The following is a 21,192-nucleotide window of genomic DNA, read 5'->3' on the forward strand; positions in this document are numbered from 1 at the left end:
AGAGTGAGTATTTTTTTAAAGATTTTATTTATTTATTTGACAGAGAGAGAGATAGTGAGAGCAAGAATACAAGCAGGGGGTGTGGGAAAGGGAGAAGCAAGCTTCCAGCCAAGCAGGCAGCCCAATGTGGGGCTCGATCCTAGGACCCTGGGATCATGACCTGAGCTGAAGGCAGATGCTTAAGGACTGAGCCACCCAGGCACCCTGTGAAGTTATTTTTTTAAAGATTTTGTTATTTATTTGAGAGAGAGAGAGAATGAACAGGGAGGAGGAGCAGAGGGAGAGGGAGAAGCAGGCTTCCCACTGAGCAGGGAGCCTGATGTGTGGCTCTATCCCAGGACTCTGGGATCATGACCTGGGCTGAAGGCAGACACTTAATCAACTGAGCCACCAAATGGCCCCAGGAGTGAAGTTATATTATTACACAAATATTAACTTTCTCGAGAAATATATTTCATTTACATGCTCAAGGCTTGTACAGAGAAATCCTTAGGTATTTTTTTGCATTAAATGAGACAATAAGCCTATTCAGGAGTAAATAAATATCTCTTGTTTATCTTGGAAGATGCATAATAAATGTTCTAAAATACTATAATATTGATCACTAACTCTAAAAAGTGAATAAAATGATGTTTAATTCAAAGAATTTTATTGAAGGGAGTATCAGAGTAAAAAAAAAGTAAGCTAATTCATAGAAATATTCCACCAAAAAGTGTATTTTACTTTATGTAAATAAAAAAAAAAAAAGAATGAAGTTAAAACAAAGGAATTTTGAATTAACAAATACACACAATAAAAATCCATCTCTATTTCTCATAATTGTATTAACACCTAATCAATGACTAAGAAAACATGCAATACAGAACCTGAAACAGAACAATTAATACACATTTGCTGCTGGACTGCATACTATCATCCTGGGCCATACAATATCCAGTCTTCTCACTTCCAAAGCAGAGCTAAAGATGCTTTAGGATACTATTCACTTTCAGATTATGTATGATGTCACAGAGGAGGAATCTTCCCAAAATACAAAGATAAATACATATTTCATAAAATTCTAAGTATTTTAAGTAGGGGAAGCATAAATTTCACACATTTTATTCTGTAAGTATCACATACAATTGCTAAACAGTTGACTTCATTTTTTTTTTTTTTTCCATTTGTGCACAAGCATTTTTCTGAGCAGGCTTTTCACAACTACTCTTGCTATTATCAATTTACACTGATTTTAAAGATCACATTTACAAAAAGCACATGAATCGTTCATCTAAAAAAGCTACTATGAATAACTATTTTAAGGCCTCTGCATAAAATTTCTCTGGTATGTAATTGATACATAATGTAAAAAGTTCCTGCCCAAATATAGTTCAGCTTCTCTTGTTTCCATGTTTTCCAGGGCAATCGTGCCAGTTGGAAATAGCCAAAATAGAGTCTAATGATTGTGATAAAAAGTTTATCTAGGATGTGGAGAAAGGGGAACCCTCTTACACTACTGGTGGGAATGCAAACTAGTTCAGCCACTCTGGAAAACAGTATGGAGTTTCCTCAAAAAGTTAAAAATAGAGCTACCCTATGACACAGCAATTGCACTACTAAGTATTTATTCAAAGAATACAAACATAGTGATTTGAAGGGGCATATGCACCCCAATATTTATAGCAACAATGTCCACAATAGCCAAAATATGAAAAGAGCCCAGATGTTCCATCTACCAATGAATGGATAAAGAAGATGTGATATATATCTAGATCTAGATATATATTACTCAGCCATCAAAAAGAATGAAATCTTGCCATTTGCAATGACATGGATGGAACTAGAGTGTATTATGCTAAGTGAAATAAGTCAGTCAGAGAAAGCCAAATACAATATGATTTCACTCATATGTGGAATTTAATAAACAAAACAGGTGCACATAGGGGAAGGAAAGGAAAAATAAAATAAGATAAAAACAAAGAGGGAGGCAAACCATAAGAGACTCTTAACTCTAAGAAACAAACTGAGGGTTGTTGGAGGGGAAGGGTTTGGAGGGAAGGAATAATTGGGTGATAGGCACTAAGGAAGGCACTTGATGTACTGAGCACTGGGTGTTATATGCAACTGATGAATCACTAAATTCTGCTTCTGAAACTAATAAAAAATAAATGCAAAATTAAAAAATAAACCATCTCATTAACTTTAAAAAAAAGTTTGTCTAAACATAGGTTTATCCAAACATAACTATAAATTGGGTTTGGAACAAATATAAAAGAAGAAAGATGAAAAAATGATAACCATACTGGAAAATGTATATGTAAAAAGTGTAAAATGTAAATCAGAAGAGTGTAAAAAAAGAATATAACCTAATAGATGTTTATAATGTATATTAAGAGATATATGAACATTCAGTCTTAATATAAAAAAACTAATGTTGAAATATACATGCGGATAAAATGTACTTAATTTTTCAGTGAAGGAAAGGATTTTTTAAAAGATTTTATTTATTTATTTGAGAGACAGAGAGAGGTGGGGCTCAATCTCATGACCTGAGCTGAAACCAAGAGTTGGATGCTCAACAGACTGAGCCACCCAGGCACCCTGAATGAAAGGATTTTTTTTGGCCTGTGACATGATACATTTTAAGGACTATACAATTTTTTTATTCTTTTAATTATATTATTTTCTCATTTTAATGAAAGTGTGTGACAAATATTAGTTCGGGAAAGCAGAGGCTCTTCATTATGGTTACCAGTTCACACTAGCACTAGTCATTTAACAACCACGTTTTCTAACCAATTTACATTAACAAAAAATATTAAATAACTAAATTAGACACACAAAATGTAGTCTCTAAATTTATTACACAGTTTGTATAATATATGTTTGTTTTTAAAATACTGGCACTGTATTAGCTGAAACTTGATAACGCTCAAGAAGAAATGTGTATGCACTTAGCATATAAGATACATAGTGCTTCAATACATACTTACAAATGTAGTATATTAACTCTATAGCTAGTAAATTAATAATCACATATAATTGAATATGGCCACAAAATAGAATAACCAATCTGGCTGAACATATTATCATCATACTTGTCATTCAATTTGAAACCCTAATTTCAAACTAAATCATATCTTTCTTTTTTCAAGGGAAATGTTTTTGATTGATGGTAAAATAAGATTTTTTGTGGTTCTGAGACTAAACATTTTGCACATCAAAAGAGCCACCCGTGAACTTTGTCAACCTGTAGCTCTGTCTATTCAAAGAAAGAATTTGCAATGTGGTAAGAAAGATCTCATCAGATCTGAAGCCTTGAAGTTACAGGTTGCCAAGGACAGACCCAGAAGAAGCTTAGAAAGATAATGCATAGGAAAAAATATCTGGGCTCACATCCCTCTGCCTCTTTTGCTACTCTAACCTGCTTCCATTTGAAACCTCTCTGGTACAAACCCAGAAGAGGGTGCCCAGTCATTTAATATTCTAAACACAATCTAAACCAGACTATATAATCAGGGTTAGAAAGACAATAAAAGCGTATTTGCTCATTCCTATATTTCTAGGAAAGGTACCAAAACTTCAAAAATTTTTAGATATTAGAATTTAAGAGCCACCCTTTATAACTCAATAAATCACACTATATGAAAATATTCACAAACATCTAGCTTTTATTCTTCTGATTTTCATTAACATGGATAATAACCATTCATACTCTTGACATGTTATTTAATGATCTTTTACTGTCTCCTTTTATTTATTTATTTATTTATTTATTTATTTATTTATTTATTTATGTATGTGTTGGTAGATCTTCCCAAAGAAATGGAAAGAAAAAAATGTGGAAATAACCACAATAGAAGACATAATTTTCGTTCATATTATCTTTGCAAGTTTTTAGAGAAAAAACATTCTAAAATCTACTGGAAGCTCTGATTTTGCGATTCTGGATTTCTTTATCTTCCTCAAGTTTAAAATTGCCATCATCAATAGCAACAACAATATCAATACAAATACACAGTCTTATTTCAATAAAGTTTCAAAAATCACCAGTCCTTCAGGACTCACACGCACCTGGAATATAATATGTTCCAAATTCCTTTGAACATTAACAAACATAAAGGAGAAAAAATCTATAATAATAATCAATTTGAAATTTCACTAATTAAACTCTAGTTAAAAGTTAAGAAGTTATTCTACACACCAAATCAAGGATGATTTAAAGAGCATCACAATGGGAAAAATATATTCTCAAAACACTACATAACCTGGTGGGCAAATGAAAAGAAGTGTTCTCAACATTCATTGGAAATCTTCACCAATAAAATTATACATTTACTACAGTTTACAACATTTACACACAGCTTAATCATAAATTAAATATCTTCAAGTTACACATTACAAATTCTACATCTAATTTAACCAACAAGAAACATTCACTCCCCCAATTGAAACATTAATGGTTTCTTGGTTTACTGTAATACTGAAATGAAACATTTTCTTGATTTTGTTATGGAAGAAAATTAAACTGGTGGTGTTTCTGTACATTGATGAAATATGCACATAGAAGATTATGGCCAAGTAAGAAGACAAAAAGAAAATAGAGTACAAACAATAGAAGTAAACCAATGTTCCCTAAGAGTACTACTGTATTCTTTGTTTAGAAGGACATACTTTGTTTCATATATGAGATTTTTGTTGAGTTTTCTTTTTTTGAGTGTGTTATTGAGGTATTTCTTATCCACTCCAAGAAGCAGTCATGAACCTCATTTTTCCCTCTGCACATCTCCTGAAAAATCTATATTGTAACACATTTGATGTAGATTTATAATTACATCCCTTGAAAAGTTCTTTCCTAACTTCCGTCTTGTTTCTTCAGTAAGTTGAGCTAGAATGAAAAAAAATCCCTTAGTTTTACAGGTTTAGTATATAGTTTTATCTACAGTTATTATTTATTTGTTTATTTTTTTACTGAACATATTTCTGTATCAGCCTAGGCCCCTGTCAAATCAACATTTAAATCTTCCTGATATTCTCTAAAAACATAGCAGTTTATGTCATAGCTGTAAAAGAATCATGCATTAAATGCATCTACATTCCTTGTGACTTTCTAGTTGTTATATACAAACTCCAGAAGATAATGATCCAATTAATAATGGAAGATAGGCTTAAAATGGCAAATATAATGTGGTTAGATTCATTTTACCATAAACTACAAAAGTAAGTTTAAAAAGAGGTCCTTTTTAGTGAATTGTTGCCGTTTCAGGCACAGTTATTGCACTTCACTGTCTCGAACTCTACTAAAGAGTAGAGAAATAGGTTATAGACATAAATGTGTACAGTTCATATATGTTCTTTACTAAAAATGTATATACATTTTACCAAAATGCACATATTTTCTGAAATAAAAGTAGAAAACATAAAAAAACAGAGAAAAAAAATCTAAGAAATATTTACACTCCCTAATATGCATTTTTATAAAAACACTAATAACAAAACACTGGAGACAAATAAACAAATATCAAACAAAAAGACAAAAATTCTACCATACTAATACCTTCTAATGTTATCTGAATAAAAGTTTAGATAAACTAAGGGTACTCTTGGAAAATCAGATATTTTCTATTTTTCTACTTGCTGTGTACTTAGTCCACAAAAATAAAAATGGAACAAAGTCAATAATATTTTACATGATAAAAATAAAAAATACAGTGCATCAGAAATAATATACACTACATGTTAATATCTGTCATGATAAGCCTTTCTGTACAAGGGGGTGTGAAGTTTTTAATTTATTTTTCATACACATTCTGAATTAAGAAAATTATAAATTTTATTTTTAACTTTTGACTAACTCTAGAATTTATTCTGGTATCTGTTTCTATTTACATAGCTATTTACAAACCTAACAATTTGAACTATTCATTGAAATTGGATCTTAAACTTTTATTATATACATCCTATTGGAAAATGTGAAGTAGCCATTTTAGCTTTATAAGGGATATTCTTTCATAATGGGGAATCATCCCTAGAGGGTCTAGCCTGTTGGCCTGGAGTGAATGTTGTCAAGGGAATGGCTTTACTTGACTAATCACTAGGATAAAGTCCTTCAGACATTGTTTAAAACTGAGATCTTATACTACCTTGCACTCCCTGATCAATAGAAAGTAGTCTATCAGGTCCAGCACCTTGCCCCCAATTTTGCTGCAAAGCCATTGGTGGCTTTGTAGGGCTGTGATGGAAGGCAGCAGCCTGTAGCAAAGGAAGGCTGAGATGGATTGTAGCAGCCTGTGCCAGGGGTGGCCTGTATTGGAGGACTGAGGACTGGGCTGGTAGAGCGCTGTGGTACAGTGTAATAGCCTGAGTCACTGGAGGGCTGAGCAGAGAGCAATGGTCTGCATCCCTGGAGGGCTACAGCAGCAAGCAGAGGCCTTTGACAGGGATGGGCTGTGGCATAGAGCAGAGGCTTCTGCCTGTGAAGGGCTGGAATGAGTCAGAGAAGCTGGCATCCAGCAGGTATCAGAACGGCCCAAGATGAGACATTCTTGAGTGCAGTTGTCAGAGGCCTCTTCCACAGTTGGTTGAATAGTTATTTCTGTAGCTGTTGGGATGGAAAACAAATAATAAAATTTATATTTCCAAGGAATATTTTTTAAATTTTATTTTATTATGTTATGTTAATCACCATACATTACATCATTTGTTTTTGATGTCGTGTTCCATGATTCATTGTTTGCGTGCTCCATTCAATACGTGCCCTCTTTAAGACCCATCACCAGGCTAACCCATCCCCCCCAGCCCCCTCCCCTCTAGAACCCTCAATTTGTTTCTCAGAGTCCATAGTCTCTCATGGTTTGTCTCCCCCTCTGATTTCCCCCCTTCATTTTTCCCTTCCTGCTATCTTCTTTTTTTTTTTTTACATATAATGTATTATTATATAATAATATATATAATGTATTATTTGTTTCAGAGGTACAGGTCTGTGATTCATCAGTCTTACACAATTCACAGTGCTCACCATAGCACATACCCTCCCCAATGTCTATCCAAGGAATATTTTTATTAGCTACTTAAAGCAAATCATATTGTTATAGGAATAGCAAATTATATATAAATACATCAAAGACTTTCAGTATTTTCACAACTGGCACTTGGTTTGTCAAGAGATAATTCCTAGGGAAACATAAATAACCAGGAGTGGCTGGATGGTGTCTCATTTTTATAATTAGAATACTTTGAACTAGTTTCTCAAATGTAGGTATTTTTCATTGTGTTTGACTATAAATAGAATCTAAGGTCATTGACCTATACATACAAGTCAGTTGAAATGTGGTTCCTAACTAACACGAAGAGAGGACATAAAAGTAAAATGAATGAGAAAACCAGTCATAGAAATATGTAATGAACTCACCCATTACAGCTAAACATTTGGTTAAAAATATAATTAATTAACATGAGAATAAACTTAAGAATAAATTAGGTTAATTTGGAAACATAGTTTATTTAACTCTAAGACATAACTTTTAGTTTCAAGAATGAAATATAGCTATAATCATCTCAAAGATAACTGATTTCTGTATTCCTCATTTTCTGAAATCATGATAAATTACAGATCTAAAGTACTTAGCTTTAAACCATAATACTTTCTAAAACTCTTTTATAAGGTTTCTGTAAAGTTTTCAAATGCCAATAGGTATGAAATATCAATAAGCATACCACAGAATGACTAGCAAAATAAAGGTACAGTAGCTATATAAATATAAAACTTGACTTTAGAGTGAGGAATGTTATCAAGTACAATGAAGGCAATTACATCATGAGAAAAAGGTCAATTCTCTAAGAAGAAATAACAATCCTAAAAATTAAAAATAGAAATACAACTTCCTACATATCCTCAACAGGATAGAGAATCCAGGTACTGTCATTATCCCATCACATTTTTTTTTAAGATTTTATTTATTTATTTGAGAGAAAGAGAATGAGAGAGAGCACATGAGAGGGAGGAGGGTCAGAGGGAGAAGCAGACTCCCCGCCAAGCAGGGAGCCCGATGCAGGACTCGATCCAGGGACTCCAGGATCATGACCTGAGCCGAAGGCAGTCGCTTAACCAACTGAGCCACCCAGGCGCCCTATCCCATCACATTTAAAACCAAAGAATATAGCATGAAATAACAGAATCAATAGATGAATTTACTCCATTAGATAATCACTTACTTGTATTTATTTATAGGACACTTAAAAATTGAAACTATCATATTGATCTTTTAAATACCCTATATTTTTTGCACAATTATATTTGAGAAGTAGTTGGGAAGATAGAGTTTTATGTATTTTGGGTGATATTCAATAATAAAAGCAAGCAGGGACATATTTGAACACACGTAACTATACATTAAAACAAAATTTAAAGTCCTGGTCATCAGAAAAACTCATCTGGCAGCCTTAAATTTTGCAACAAAATAAGACAGAGTTTCAATAATATTTGCCTATATATGATTAGGATATTGATACAAAATCATTTTCACAGAAAGAAGCTATGATTTATGGGCATTCTTTTTTTTAAGTTTTTATTTAAATTCCAGTTAGTTAACATACAATGTAATGTTAATTTCAACACTTTCATACAACAACTGGTGCACATCACAAGTGCACTCTTTAATTCCCATTGCTTATGTAGCCCACACCTCACCCACCTCCCTTCTGGTAACCATCAGTTTGTAATCTACAATTAAGAGTCTGTTTCTTGGTTTGCCTGTCTCTCTCTTTCTTTCCCTTTGCTTCTTTTTCTTAAATTCCACATGAGTGAAATCATATAGTATTTGTCTTACTCTGCCTGACTTATTTCACTTAGCGTAAGACTCTATAGTTCAATCCATGTCATTATAAAAGGCAATATTTCATTCTGTTTAATGGCTGAGTAATGTTTCATTGCATATATATACCACCTCTTCTTTATCCATTCATCAGTCCATGGACATTTGGGCTGTTTCCATAATTTGGCTATTGCAGGTAATGCTGTTATAAACACTGGCATGCATATGTACCTTTAAATTAGTATTTTTGAGTTCTTTGCGTAATTACTTAGTATTGCAATTGCTGGATCATGAGATAATTCAATTTTTAACTTGTTGAGGAACCTCCATACTGTTTTCCACAATGGCTGTACCAGTTTCTATTCCCATCAAAGGTGTAACAGTATTCCCCAATCTCCACATCCTCACCCAACACCTGTTATTTCTTGTATTGTTGATTTTAGCCACTCTAACAGGTGTGAGGTGATATCACCTTGTAGTTTTGATTTGCATTTTCCTGATGATCAGTGATGTTTAACATCTCATGTGTCTGTTAGCCATCTTTTTATCTTCTTAGGAAAAATGTATACTCGTGTCTTCTGCCAATTTTTTAATTAGATTATCTGATCTTGGGGTGTTGAGTTTTAAGGTTTTTACATATTTTGGTTACCTACCCTTTATCAGATATGTCATTTGCAACCGTCTTCTCCCATTCTGTAGGTTGTCTTTTAGTTTTGATTGTTTCTTTCACTGAGCAGAAGCTTTTTATCATGATTAAATCCCAATAGTTTATTTTTGCTTTTGTTTCCCTTGTCTCAAGAGACATATCTAGAAAGAAGCTGCTACAGCTGATGTCAAAGAGGTTACTGCCTCTTTTCTCCTCTAGAGTATTATGGTTTCAGGTCTCACATTTAGTTCTTTAATCCATTTTGCATTTACTATTGTGTATGGTGTAAAAAAGTGGTACAGTTTCATTGTTTTGCATGTAGCTAACCAGTTTTCCCAACACCTTTTGTTGAAGAGACTGTCTTTTTCCCCTTGGATATTCTTTCCTGCTTTGAAGATCAGTTGACCTTACAATTGTGGGTTCATTTCTGAGATTTATCTTCTGTTCCACTGATCTATGTGTCTATTTTTGTGCCAGTACTGTTTTGATTACTACAACATTGGAATATAACTTAAAATGTGAAATTGGGATGCCTCCAGCTTTGTTCTTTCTTTTTCAAGGTTTCTTTAGGTATTCAGGGTATTTTGTGGTTCCACACAAATTTCAGGATAGGTTGTTCTAGCTATGTGAAAAATGCTGTTGGTATTTTGATAGGAATTGCATTAAATATGCAGATTGCTTTGAGTAGTAAAGACATTTCAACAATATTTTTTCTTCCAATTCATGAGCATGGGATTTTTTTTTTTCCATTTCTTTGTGTCATCTTCAATTTCTTTCATCAATGTTTTATAGTTTCCAAAGTGCAGATCTTTCACCTCTTTTCTTAGGTTTATTCCTAGATATCTTATGGTTTTTGGTGCAATTGTAAATGGGATTGATTACTTAATTTCTCTTTCTGATGCTTCATTATTGGTTTATAGAAATACACCAGATTTCTGTATGTTGATTTTGTATCCTGTTACTTTACTGAATTCCTTTATCAATCTAACAGTTTTTTGGTGGAGTCTTTGGTGTTTACTATATACAGCATGTCATGTGCAAATACTGAAAGTTTGATTTTTTCCTTGCTGATCTGGATGACTTTTATTTCTTGTGTTGTCTGAATGCTGAGGCTAGGACTTCCAGTATTATGTTAGCACTGGTAAGAGTGGATATCCCGGGGCACCTGGGTGGCTCAGTCGTTAAGCATCTGCCTTCGGCTCAGGTCATGATCCCAGGGTCCTGGGATCGAGCCCCACATCGGGCTCTCTGCTCAGCAGGAAGCCTGCTTCTCCCTCTCCCACTCCCCCTGCTTGTGTTCCCTCTCTCGCTGTCTTTCTCTGTCAAATAAATAAATAAAATCTTAAAAAAAAAAAAAAAAAGGAGTGGATATCCCTGTCTTTTTCCTGACCATAGAGGAAAAGCTCTCAGTTTTTCCACATTGAGGATGATATTAGCTATGGGGTTTTCATATATGACCTTTATTATGTTGAGGTATATTTCCTCTAAACCTACTTTCTGCATCTATTGAAATGATCATATGGTTCTTCTCCTTTCTTTTATTAATGTAGTATATCATGTTGATTGAGTTTGAATATTGAATCAACTTGTAACCTAGGAATAAATCTCACCTTGATCATGTGAATGATTTTTTCATTGTAGGTTTGGATTTAGTTTGCTAGTATTTTATTGAGAATATTTGCATCCATGTTCATCAGGGATCATGGCCTCTAGTTCCTTTTTAAGGGGACTTTATCTGGTTTTGGGTAATGCTGGCCTCATAGAATGAATTTGGAAAATTTCTCTCCTTTTCCATTTTTTTTGAATAGTTGAAATGAATAGGTATTAACTTTTCTTTAAATGTTTGGTAGAATTCTCCTGTGAAGCCATCTGGCCCTGAACATTTGTTTGTTGGGAGATTTTTTGATTACTGATTCAATTTCTTTGCTGGTTACTGGTCTGTTCAAGTTTTCTATTTTTTCCTGTTTCAGTTTTTGTAGTTTATGTTTCTAGGAATTTATCCATTACTTCTAGGTTGTCCAATTTGTTGGCATATGGTTTTTCATAATATTCTCTTACAATTACTTGTATTTCTGTGGTATTGGTTGTTATTTCTCCATTCTCATTTATGATTTTATTATTTGGGTCCTTTATTTTTTTCTTTTTGATATGTCTAGATAGAGGTTTATAAATTTTATTATGTTTCTCAAAGAACAAGCTCCTGGTTTCATTGATGTGTTGTATTGTTTTGTTTTGTCTTTTTAGTTTCTATGTCATTTATTTATGCTCTAATTTTTATTTATTTCCTTCCTTCTGTCACTTTAGGCTTCATTTGTTGTACATTTTCTAGCTCCTTTAGGTGTAAGGTTAGATTGTTTATTACAGATTTTTCTTGCTTCCTGAGGTAGGCTTGTATTTCTATGTAATTCCCTCTTAGGACAAATTTTGCTGCATACCAAAGGATTTTGAACATTATGTTTAGTTTTCATTTGTCTCCATGTATTTTTTTAAATTTTTCCATTGATTTTCTGGTTGACCCAGTCATTGTTTAATAGCATGTTGTTTACACTCCATATATTTGTTGTTCTTCCAGATTTTTTCTTGTGGTTGAATTCTAGTTTCAAAGCACTGGACTCAGAAATATTGTATGGTATGATTTCAATCTTTTTGTGTTTGTTCCAGCCTGATATGCGATCTAACATGTGATCTGTCCTGGAGAATATCACATGTGCACATGAAAAGAATACGTATTCTGCTGTTTTAGGATGGAATATTCTGAAGATATTTGTTAAGTCATTCTGGCCCAGTGTGGCATTCAAAGCCATTGCTTCCTTGTTTATATTCTGTTTAAATGATCAATCCATTGATGAGAGTGGAGTGTTGAAGTTCCTTACTATTATTGTATTATTACCAATGAGTTCCTTTATGTTTGTTATTAATTATTATATATATTTTAATGCTCCCATGTTTGGTGCATAAATTTTACAATTGTTATATCTACTTGTTGGATTCTCTCCTTTATGATTATATAGTGCCCTCTTTGTCTCTTGTTACACTCTTTGTTCTAAAGTCAAGTTTGTTCAATATAATTATTGCTACTCAGGCTTACTTTTGATGTCCATTGGCAAGATAAATGCTTCTCCAACCCCCAACTTTTATTCTGCATGTGTCTTTAGGTCTAAAATTAGTCTCTGGTAGACAACATATAGATGAGTCTTGTGGGGCTTTTTTGTTTGTTTGTTTGTTTTTCCCATTCTGACACCCTATGTCTTTTGATTGTATCATTTAGTCCATTTACATTCACATTAATTATAGATAGATATGTATTTATTGCTATTTTACTACTTGTTTTGTCATTGTTTCCAGTGATTTTCTCTGACCTTTTCTTTGTCACCTTTGGCCTTTCTGTTCCACTCAAAGAGACCCCTTTATTATTTCTTACAGGGATGGTTTAATGACAATGAAACTCCTTTATTCTTTCTCAGGGAAACACTTTACCTCTCCTTCTATTCTGAATGATAGCCTTGCTGGATAGAGTACTCGTGGGTGCAGAATTTTCCCATTCAACACTTTGAATATGTCATGCCATTCCCTTCTGACTTTCCAAGTTTCCATTGAGAAATCTCCAGTTGGCCTTAAGGGTCTTCCTCTGTAAGTCTGCTACAGTGGAAGATACACCTGGCTTAAAGGTGCTCAGGTGGCAAAGTGGGGCAGAATCCCAGGTGTGACAGAGAGCATTATCTGAGGATCCCCTGGGTCACAAGAAGAAAGGGTGGCCCCTAGGTGCAGCATGGTTCCCAGTCACAAGAGCATGGAAGCTGGCTAAGAACAGCGAGTTTAGGTGCCAATGTTCTGTTCTGCGTTGCCATAAACTGAACTACTACATAGTTGTGCAACCGCTTTCCTGGGACAGGTCCAGCAAAAGACAGAAGCTTGGTGAGACTCTTTCTGGGAGGAAGAGCATGTGTCTGTGTTGCAAGAGTCCCTAATATTTGGAGTTTTGAAACTCAGTCACGTGCCTGAGATAAGAAAAGTTCAGATACAAGCAGGGTGAACAGAGTTCTGACAGAAACTGGGGAGACAACAGTGATTGATTGCTCTTCTGTGAAGACTCATGAAGGGTGAGGGGGGCATGAATTTTCAGCTCCAGGGCTAGGGAGCAGGGCACTGCCATATTCAACCCACCCATTAATGCTGGAAGCATTCAGGGAACAAAACAGCACCACCTAGTGGAGTCTAGAGCCACTTACACCAAGCCCTGCCTCCCTGTACACTGGAGGCTATTTCCACCAGGGTAAGTCCACCTGAGAATCAGCCCAACAGGCCCCTCCCACAGAAGATCAGCACAAACAACTCACTCGTACTAAGCTTACTGATCATACAGCACTGCAAAGCTTCAGCTCTAGGGGAAAACATATCTAGAATTCTTTCTATTTTTATTCTTTAGCCTTTTATTATTATTTTTGAGTTATTTTCTTATTCTTTTAATTATTTTCTTTTATTCTTTTTTAATTTTTATGTTTATGTATACTTTCTCTAAATATCTTATTGTTTGTTTCCTTTCATTGTATTTATAATCTTTCTTTCTTTCTTTCTTCTTTCTTTCTTTCTTTCTTTCTTCTTTCTTTCTTTCTTTCTTTCTTCTTTCTTTCTTTCTTTCTTTCTTTCTTTCTTTCTTTCTTTCTTTCTTTCTTTCTTCTTTCTTTCTTTCTTTCCTTCTTTCTTATTTTGGGAACTAGTTTCTTTTAATAAGCAGACCAAAACACCCAGGATCTAGTTTTTTTGTTTTGTTTTGTTTTGTTGTTGTTGTTATTGTTGTTTTTTTTTTCTTTTTCTTTCTTCTTTTCTTTTATGGACAATTTGATGAGATGGAGGAATTTACCCCCCCAAAAAGAACAAAGGGTAGTACTCACAGCCAGGGATTAAATAAATATGGATATAAGTAAAAGTCTGAACTAGAATTTAAAACAATGATTATAAAGATACTAGCTGGGCTTGAAAACAGCCCAAAACACACTAGGGAATCCCTTACTATAGAGATAAAAAAACTAAAATCTAGTTAGGCCAAAATTAAAAATGACAGAACCAAGATTTAGTCCCAAGTGGAGGCCATAAAAGCAAGGATGAATGAATCAGAAGAGCAATCAGTGATATAGAAGATAAAATTATGGAAAATAATGAAGCTGAAAAGAAGAGGAAAAGAGAAAGAAAACTATTAGATCAGGAAGGTAAACTTATGGAACACAGTGATTCAGTAAAGTGAAATAATACCCATATTATAGGAGTACCAGAAGAAGAAGAGTGGGAATAAGGAGCAGAAAGTGTCTTTGAAGAAATTATTGCCAAGAACTTCCCTAATCTGGAGAAGGAAACAAGCATTCAAGTCCAGGAGGCACAGAGAACTCTCCTCACAATCAACAAAAATAGCCCAACACCACAAAATAGTAGAGTGAAACTTGCAATTTACAAAGATAAATGTAAAATTCTGAAAGCAGTTCAGGACAAGAGGTCATTAATCTACAAGGGTAGACACATAAGGTTAACAGCAGACCTGTCCACAGAAATACGGCAAGCCAGAAAGGAGTGACATGATATATTCAATGTGCTAAATGGAGAATATATGCAGGTAAGAATACTTTATCCAGCAAAGCTGTCATTCAGAATAGAAAGAGAGATAAAAAGTTTCCAGAACACACAAAAACTAAAGGAGTTTTTGAAAACTAAACTAGCCCTACAAGAAATATTAAAGGGGGCCCTTTGTGTGGGAAGAGGGACCAAAAGTAACAAAGACCAGGAGGGAACAGAGGCAATATACAGGAACAGTAACTTTACAGGAAATACAATGGCACTAAATTCATATCTTACAACAATTACTCTGAATGTAAAGGGACTAAATGCTCCAATCAAAAGACATAATGAATCAGAATGGATAAAAAACTAAGACCCATTGATATGCTGCTTACAAGAGACTCATTTTAGACCCAAAGACACCTCCAGATTGAAAGTGAGGGGGTGGAGAACCATCCATCATGCTAAGGGACATGAAGAAAGCTGGGGGAGCCATATTTATACAGACAAAGTAGATTTGAAACCAGACTGTAATAAGAGATGAAGAAGGACACTATATCATAATAAAGGAGTCTATCCAGCAAGAAGATCTAACAATGGTAAATATATAAATCAATTATTAACAAAATTAAAGAAACTCATTGATAATAATATTATAATAGTAGGAGACTTTAGCACTTCACTCACAGTAATGTACAGATGATCAAAGAAGATCAAAAAGGAAACAAGAACTTTGAATGCCACACTGGACCAGATGGACTTAAAAGATATATTCAGAGAATTTCATCCTACAACAGTAGAATACACATGCTTTTCAAGTGCCCATGAAACATTCTCCAAAACAGATCATATACAGGGTCTCAACATGTACAGAAGGATTCAACATGTACAAAAAGATTGAGATCACACCATGGGTATTTTCAGACCACAGTGTTATGAAACTTGAAGTCAACCACAAGAAAAAAAAAAAAAATGGAAGGACCACAAATACATGGAGGTCAAAGAACATCCTACTAAAGAATAAATGGGTGAACCAGGAAATTAAAGAAGTAAGAAAATACATGGAAGCAAATGAAAATGAAAACATGATAGTTCAAAATCTTTGGGATGCAGCAAAGGCAGTCCTAAAAGGAAAGTATATAACAATACAGGCCTTCAACAAGAAGCAAGAAAAGTCTCAAATACATGACCTAACCTTATACCTAAAGAAGCTGGACAAAGAACAGCAAATAAAGCTTAAATCCAGCAGAAGAGAAATAATAAAGGGAAGAACAGAAATCAATGATATAGAAATTAAAAAAACAGAACAGATAAATGAAAGTAAGAGCTGGTGGTTTGAAAGAATTAACAAGATTGATAAACCCCTAGCTATATTTATCAAAAAGAAAAGAGAAATGACCCAAATTATAAAAACATGAATGAAAGAGGAGAGATCACAAGATCACAAGATCACAAGATCAACACCATATACAAAGATAAACTCAAAATGGATGAAAGACCTCAAAGTGAGACAGGAATCCATCAAAATCCTACAGGAGAACATAGGCAGTAACCTCTTTGACATCGGCCACAGCAACTTCTTTCAAGATTCATCTCCAAAGGCTAGCGAAACAAAAGCAAAAATGAACTTTTGAGACTTCATCAAGATAAAAACTTCTGCACAGCAAAGGAAACAGTCAACAAAACAAAGAGGCAACCCACAGATTGGGAGAAGATATTTGCAAATGACACTACAGATAAAGGGCTCGTATCCAAGATCTATAAAGAACTTCTCAAACTCAACACCCAAAAAACAAATAATCAAGTCAAAAAAATGGGCAGAAGACATGAACAGACACTTCTCCAAAGAAGACATACAAATGGCTAACAGACACATGAAAAAAATGTTCATCATCATTAGCCATAAGGGAAATTCAAATCAAAACCACATTGAGATACCACCTTACACCAGTTAGAATGGCAAAAATGGACAGGGAAAGAAACAACAAATGTTGGAGAGGTTGTGGAGAAAGGGGAGCCCTCTTACACTGTTGGTGGGAATGCAAGTTGGTATAGCCACTTTGGAAAACAGTGTGGAGGTGCCTCAAAAAATTAAAAATAGAGCTACCCTATGACCTAGCAATTGCACTCCTGGGTATTTACCCCAAAGACACAGATGTAGTGAAAAGAAGGTCCATATGCACCCCAATGTTCATAGCAGCAATGTCCACAATAGCCCAACTGTGGAAAGAGCCGAGATGCCCTTCAACAGATGAATGGATAAAGAAGATGTGGTCCATATATACAATGGAATATTAGTCAGCCTTCAGAAAGGATGAATACCGAACTTTTATATCAACATGGATGGGACTGGAGGAGATTATGCTAAGTGAAATAAGTCAAGCAGAGAATGTCAATTATCATATGGTTTCACTTATGTGTGGAACATAAGGAATAGCATGTCGGACATTCAGAGAAGGAAGGGAAAAATGAAGGAGGGGAATCGGAGGGAGAGATGAACCATGAGAGACTATGGACTCTGAGAAACAAACTGAGGGTGTTAGAGGGGAGGGGGGTTGAGGGGATGGGTTAGCTTGGTGATGGATAGTAAGTAGGGCACATACTGCATGGAGCACTGGGTGTTATACGAAAACTGTGAAGTGTGGATCACTACATCAAAAACTAATGATGTATGGTGACTAACATAATATAATAAAATAAAAGTTAAAAAAATAAATAAAAAAGAAAAAAAAGAAAAGAGAAAGGACCCAAATTTAAAAAAAAAAAAATGTATGAAATAGGAAAGATCACAAGCAACATCATAGAAAAACAAACAATTATATTCTTAATGAGAAATTATATGCCAAAAAATTAGGCAATCTGGAAGAAGTGGATAAATTTCTAGAAACATACAAGCTACTGAAACTGAAACAGGAAGAAATAGAAAACCTGAACAGACCCATAACCAGCAAATAAATTGAATCAGTAATCAAAAGTCTCCCAACAAACAAGAGTCCAGGGCCAGATGGCTTCCTAGTAGAGTTCTGCCAAATATTTAAAGAAGAATTAATACCTATTCTTCTTAACTATTCCAAAAAATAAATATGGAAGGAAAACTTCCAAACTCATTCTGTGAGGTCAGCATTATCTTGATCCCAAAACCAGACAAAGACACCACCAGAAAGGATAATTACAGACCACTATCCCTGATGCACACAGATGCCAAAATTTTCAACAAGATACTAGCTAATAGGATCCAACAGTGCATTCAAAGGATTATTCACCACGACCAAGTGGGTATTTGTTCCTGGGCTGCAAGGGTGGTTCAACATCTGGAAATCAATCAACGTGTTACACCACATTAATAAAAGAAAGGAGAAGAATCACACGATCCTCTCAATGGGTGTAGAAAAAGCATTTGACAAAATACAACATCCTATCTTGATTAAAACTATCCACAATGTAGGGATAGAGGGAGCATACCTCAACATTATAAAGGGCATATACAAAAGATCCATATTGAATATCATCCTCAGTTGGGAAAAAACTGAAATATTTTCCCCTAATGTCAGAAACATTGCAGTGCCTGGGTGGCTCAGTCGTTAAGCATCTGCCTTGGGCTCAGGTCATGATCCCAGGGTCCTGTGATTGAGCCCCACATCAGGCTCCCTACTCAGCGGGAAGCCTGCTTCTCCCTCTGCCTCTCCATCTCCCTCTGCCTCTACCTCTCCATCTGCTTGTGTTCCCTCTCTCGCTGTGTCTCTCTCTGTCAAATAAATAAATAAAATCTTTAAAAAGAAAAAAAGAAACATGACAGTGGTGACAGTGGTGTCCACTGTCAACACTGTTGTTGAACATAGTAGTGGAAGTCCTAGCCTCAGCAATCTAACAACAAAGAGAAATAAAAGGCATCCAAATCAACAAAGATGTTAAACTTTCACTCTTTGCAGACAATACTGTATGTAGAAAACCCGAAGGATTCCACCAAAAATTGCTAGAACTGATACAGGAATTCCGCAAAGTCACAGTATTGGGGTTAGTGTAGAGCATGAAAGCATCCATAATACCTGGCTTGCTAAAATGTAACATGGAGGCCACTGAAGGCAGGCAAGGTTTTGAAGAAGGGCGTAGGCCTTTGGAATACCGAGGCCTGTGTGACCACTCTGCCGTTGGAATGCCACAGAGAGTTCCCTTCCTGAAGCTTTCTTAGCCCAAACAGCCTCCCTGTGATCTAAGAGATGTATGCATTGTCCCTTAAGCTATGTTTAGTAGAAGATGCAGATTAGCATATCATATCTTTCCCATAAACAGATCCTCCTAGTTTCAGTAAGACACCTTGTCACACATCACATGCTTTAGAAACAGTGTTAAGGATTTGTGATTATCCTGAAGGACCAATAAAAGCGGGAGCAAAGAAGAGCAAAGGGTCTTCCTATCTGAGTGTTGACCTCTTTGCCTTCTCCTCTCTTTCACAGCAAAGTTTGGAGTAATCTTTCATCCATCAGTACAGGGATTGCTGACCATTCCTGTCATCATACAATATAAAATCAATACACAGAAGTCTGTTACATTTCTATACACTAACAATGTAGCAGCAGAAAGAGAAAACAAGGAATCAAACCTGTTTACAATTACACCAAAACCCGTAAGATACATAGGAATAAACCTAACCAAAGAGGTAAAAAATCTGTATGTTGAAAACTATAGAACACTTATGAAAGAAATTGAGGATGACAGAAAGAAATGGAAAAGCATTCCATGCTCATGGACTGGAAGAACAAATATTGTTAAAATGTCTATGCTACCCAGAGGAATCTACACATTCAATGCAATTCCTATCAAAATAACATCAGCATTTTTCACAGAGCTGGAAAAAACAATCCCCACTGAGCAGTAACCCTCCCCCTCCCACCCCCATGCGGGGCTCAATGTGGGGCTCAATCCCAGGACCCTGGGATCCTGACCTGAGCTGAAGGCAGACATTTAACCAACTAAGCCACCCAGGCATTCCTCTTACCTTCTTTGATGTGACCTCTTCTCTCCCTTTAGTTGCGGAGTTTGTACTGTCAGTCTTCGGGTCAATAACTAGGGTATTTAGGATGATTTGCCAGTTAACTAGTTGAGTTCATGGGATGAGATGAGACTAGGGTTCTCCTAATCCACCACCATCTTCCTCTCTCCTACGTCATTGTTTTTTAAAACACCTTTATTTATTTCATAATTCACATACCATAAAATTCACCCAAAATGAACAGTTCAGCAGTTTTTAGTATATTCACAGAGTTTCGCTACTATCACCACAGCCAATTTTGAGACATCCTTATCACCCCAAAACAAAACCTGGTATCTATTAGGAGTTACAGTCCATTTCTCCCCCCAAATCCACATCCCTAAGCAACCATTAATCTATGTTTTTTTTTTTCTATAGATTTGCCTATTCTGGACATGTAGTATAAATAGAATTCTTTAAATTCTTAAATAAAGTCTTTTGTGACTTCTTTTTTCATTTAGCACAATGTTTTGAGTCTTATCTATATGGTAGCATCTATTAATACTTCTTTTTTTATTGCCCAAGATTATACTTTGTAGGGATATATCACAATACATTTATTCATTCATCAGTCGATGGACATTTGGGTTGTTTCCACATTTTGGTTAACATGAATAATGCTGTTATAAACATCTGTGTAAAAATTTTTGTGTTATTCATTTCTCTTGGAAATATAAATACACAATTGGAGTTGCTGGGTCATATGACAGCTCTATGTTTAACTTTTGAGGAACTGCCAAACTGTTTTTCAAATAGGTTGCACAATTTTACATTACCACCAGCAATATATGAATATTCCAGTTGCTCTACTCTCTTTCTGTGAAATTTCAGCATGGATTTCAATAAAGATTGTGTCAATCTGAAGATCAATTTGTGAATTACTGCACTTTACCAATATTAAGTTTTCCAATCTCTGAACATGGGATGTCTTTCCACTTACTTATATTTTTAATTTTTAAAGAATTTTATTAAACTTTTAATTTTTTAATATTTTATTTATTTATTTGAGAGAGAGTAAGTGAGAGAAAGAGCACAAGCAGGGGGAGCAACAGGCAGAGGGAGAAGCAGACTCCCAGCTGAGCAGGGGGCCTGATGTGGAGCTTGATTCCAGGACCCAGAGATCATGACCTGAGCCGAAGGCAGACACTTAACTTATTGAGCCACCCAGACATCCCTAA

The 21,192-nt window shown here is 35.0% G+C and overlaps 1 protein-coding gene across 1 annotated transcript in view; it reads right to left on the reverse strand.

The window, feature by feature from the left end:
- Positions 1–2,921: 2,921 nt before the first annotated feature.
- Positions 2,922–21,192, reverse strand: part of PCDH11X (protocadherin 11 X-linked) — a 586,654-nt gene continuing 568,383 nt past the window's right edge. Inside the window, exon 8 of the mRNA XM_078063863.1 lies at positions 2,922–6,580. Coding sequence (XP_077919989.1) covers positions 6,345–6,580 — 236 coding nt within the window. The 3' untranslated portion in view covers positions 2,922–6,344. The remainder of the gene's footprint in view (positions 6,581–21,192) is intronic.

Source organism: Halichoerus grypus, chromosome X, assembly GCF_964656455.1.
Source record: "Halichoerus grypus chromosome X, mHalGry1.hap1.1, whole genome shotgun sequence".
Lineage (NCBI taxonomy): Eukaryota > Metazoa > Chordata > Mammalia > Carnivora > Phocidae > Halichoerus > Halichoerus grypus.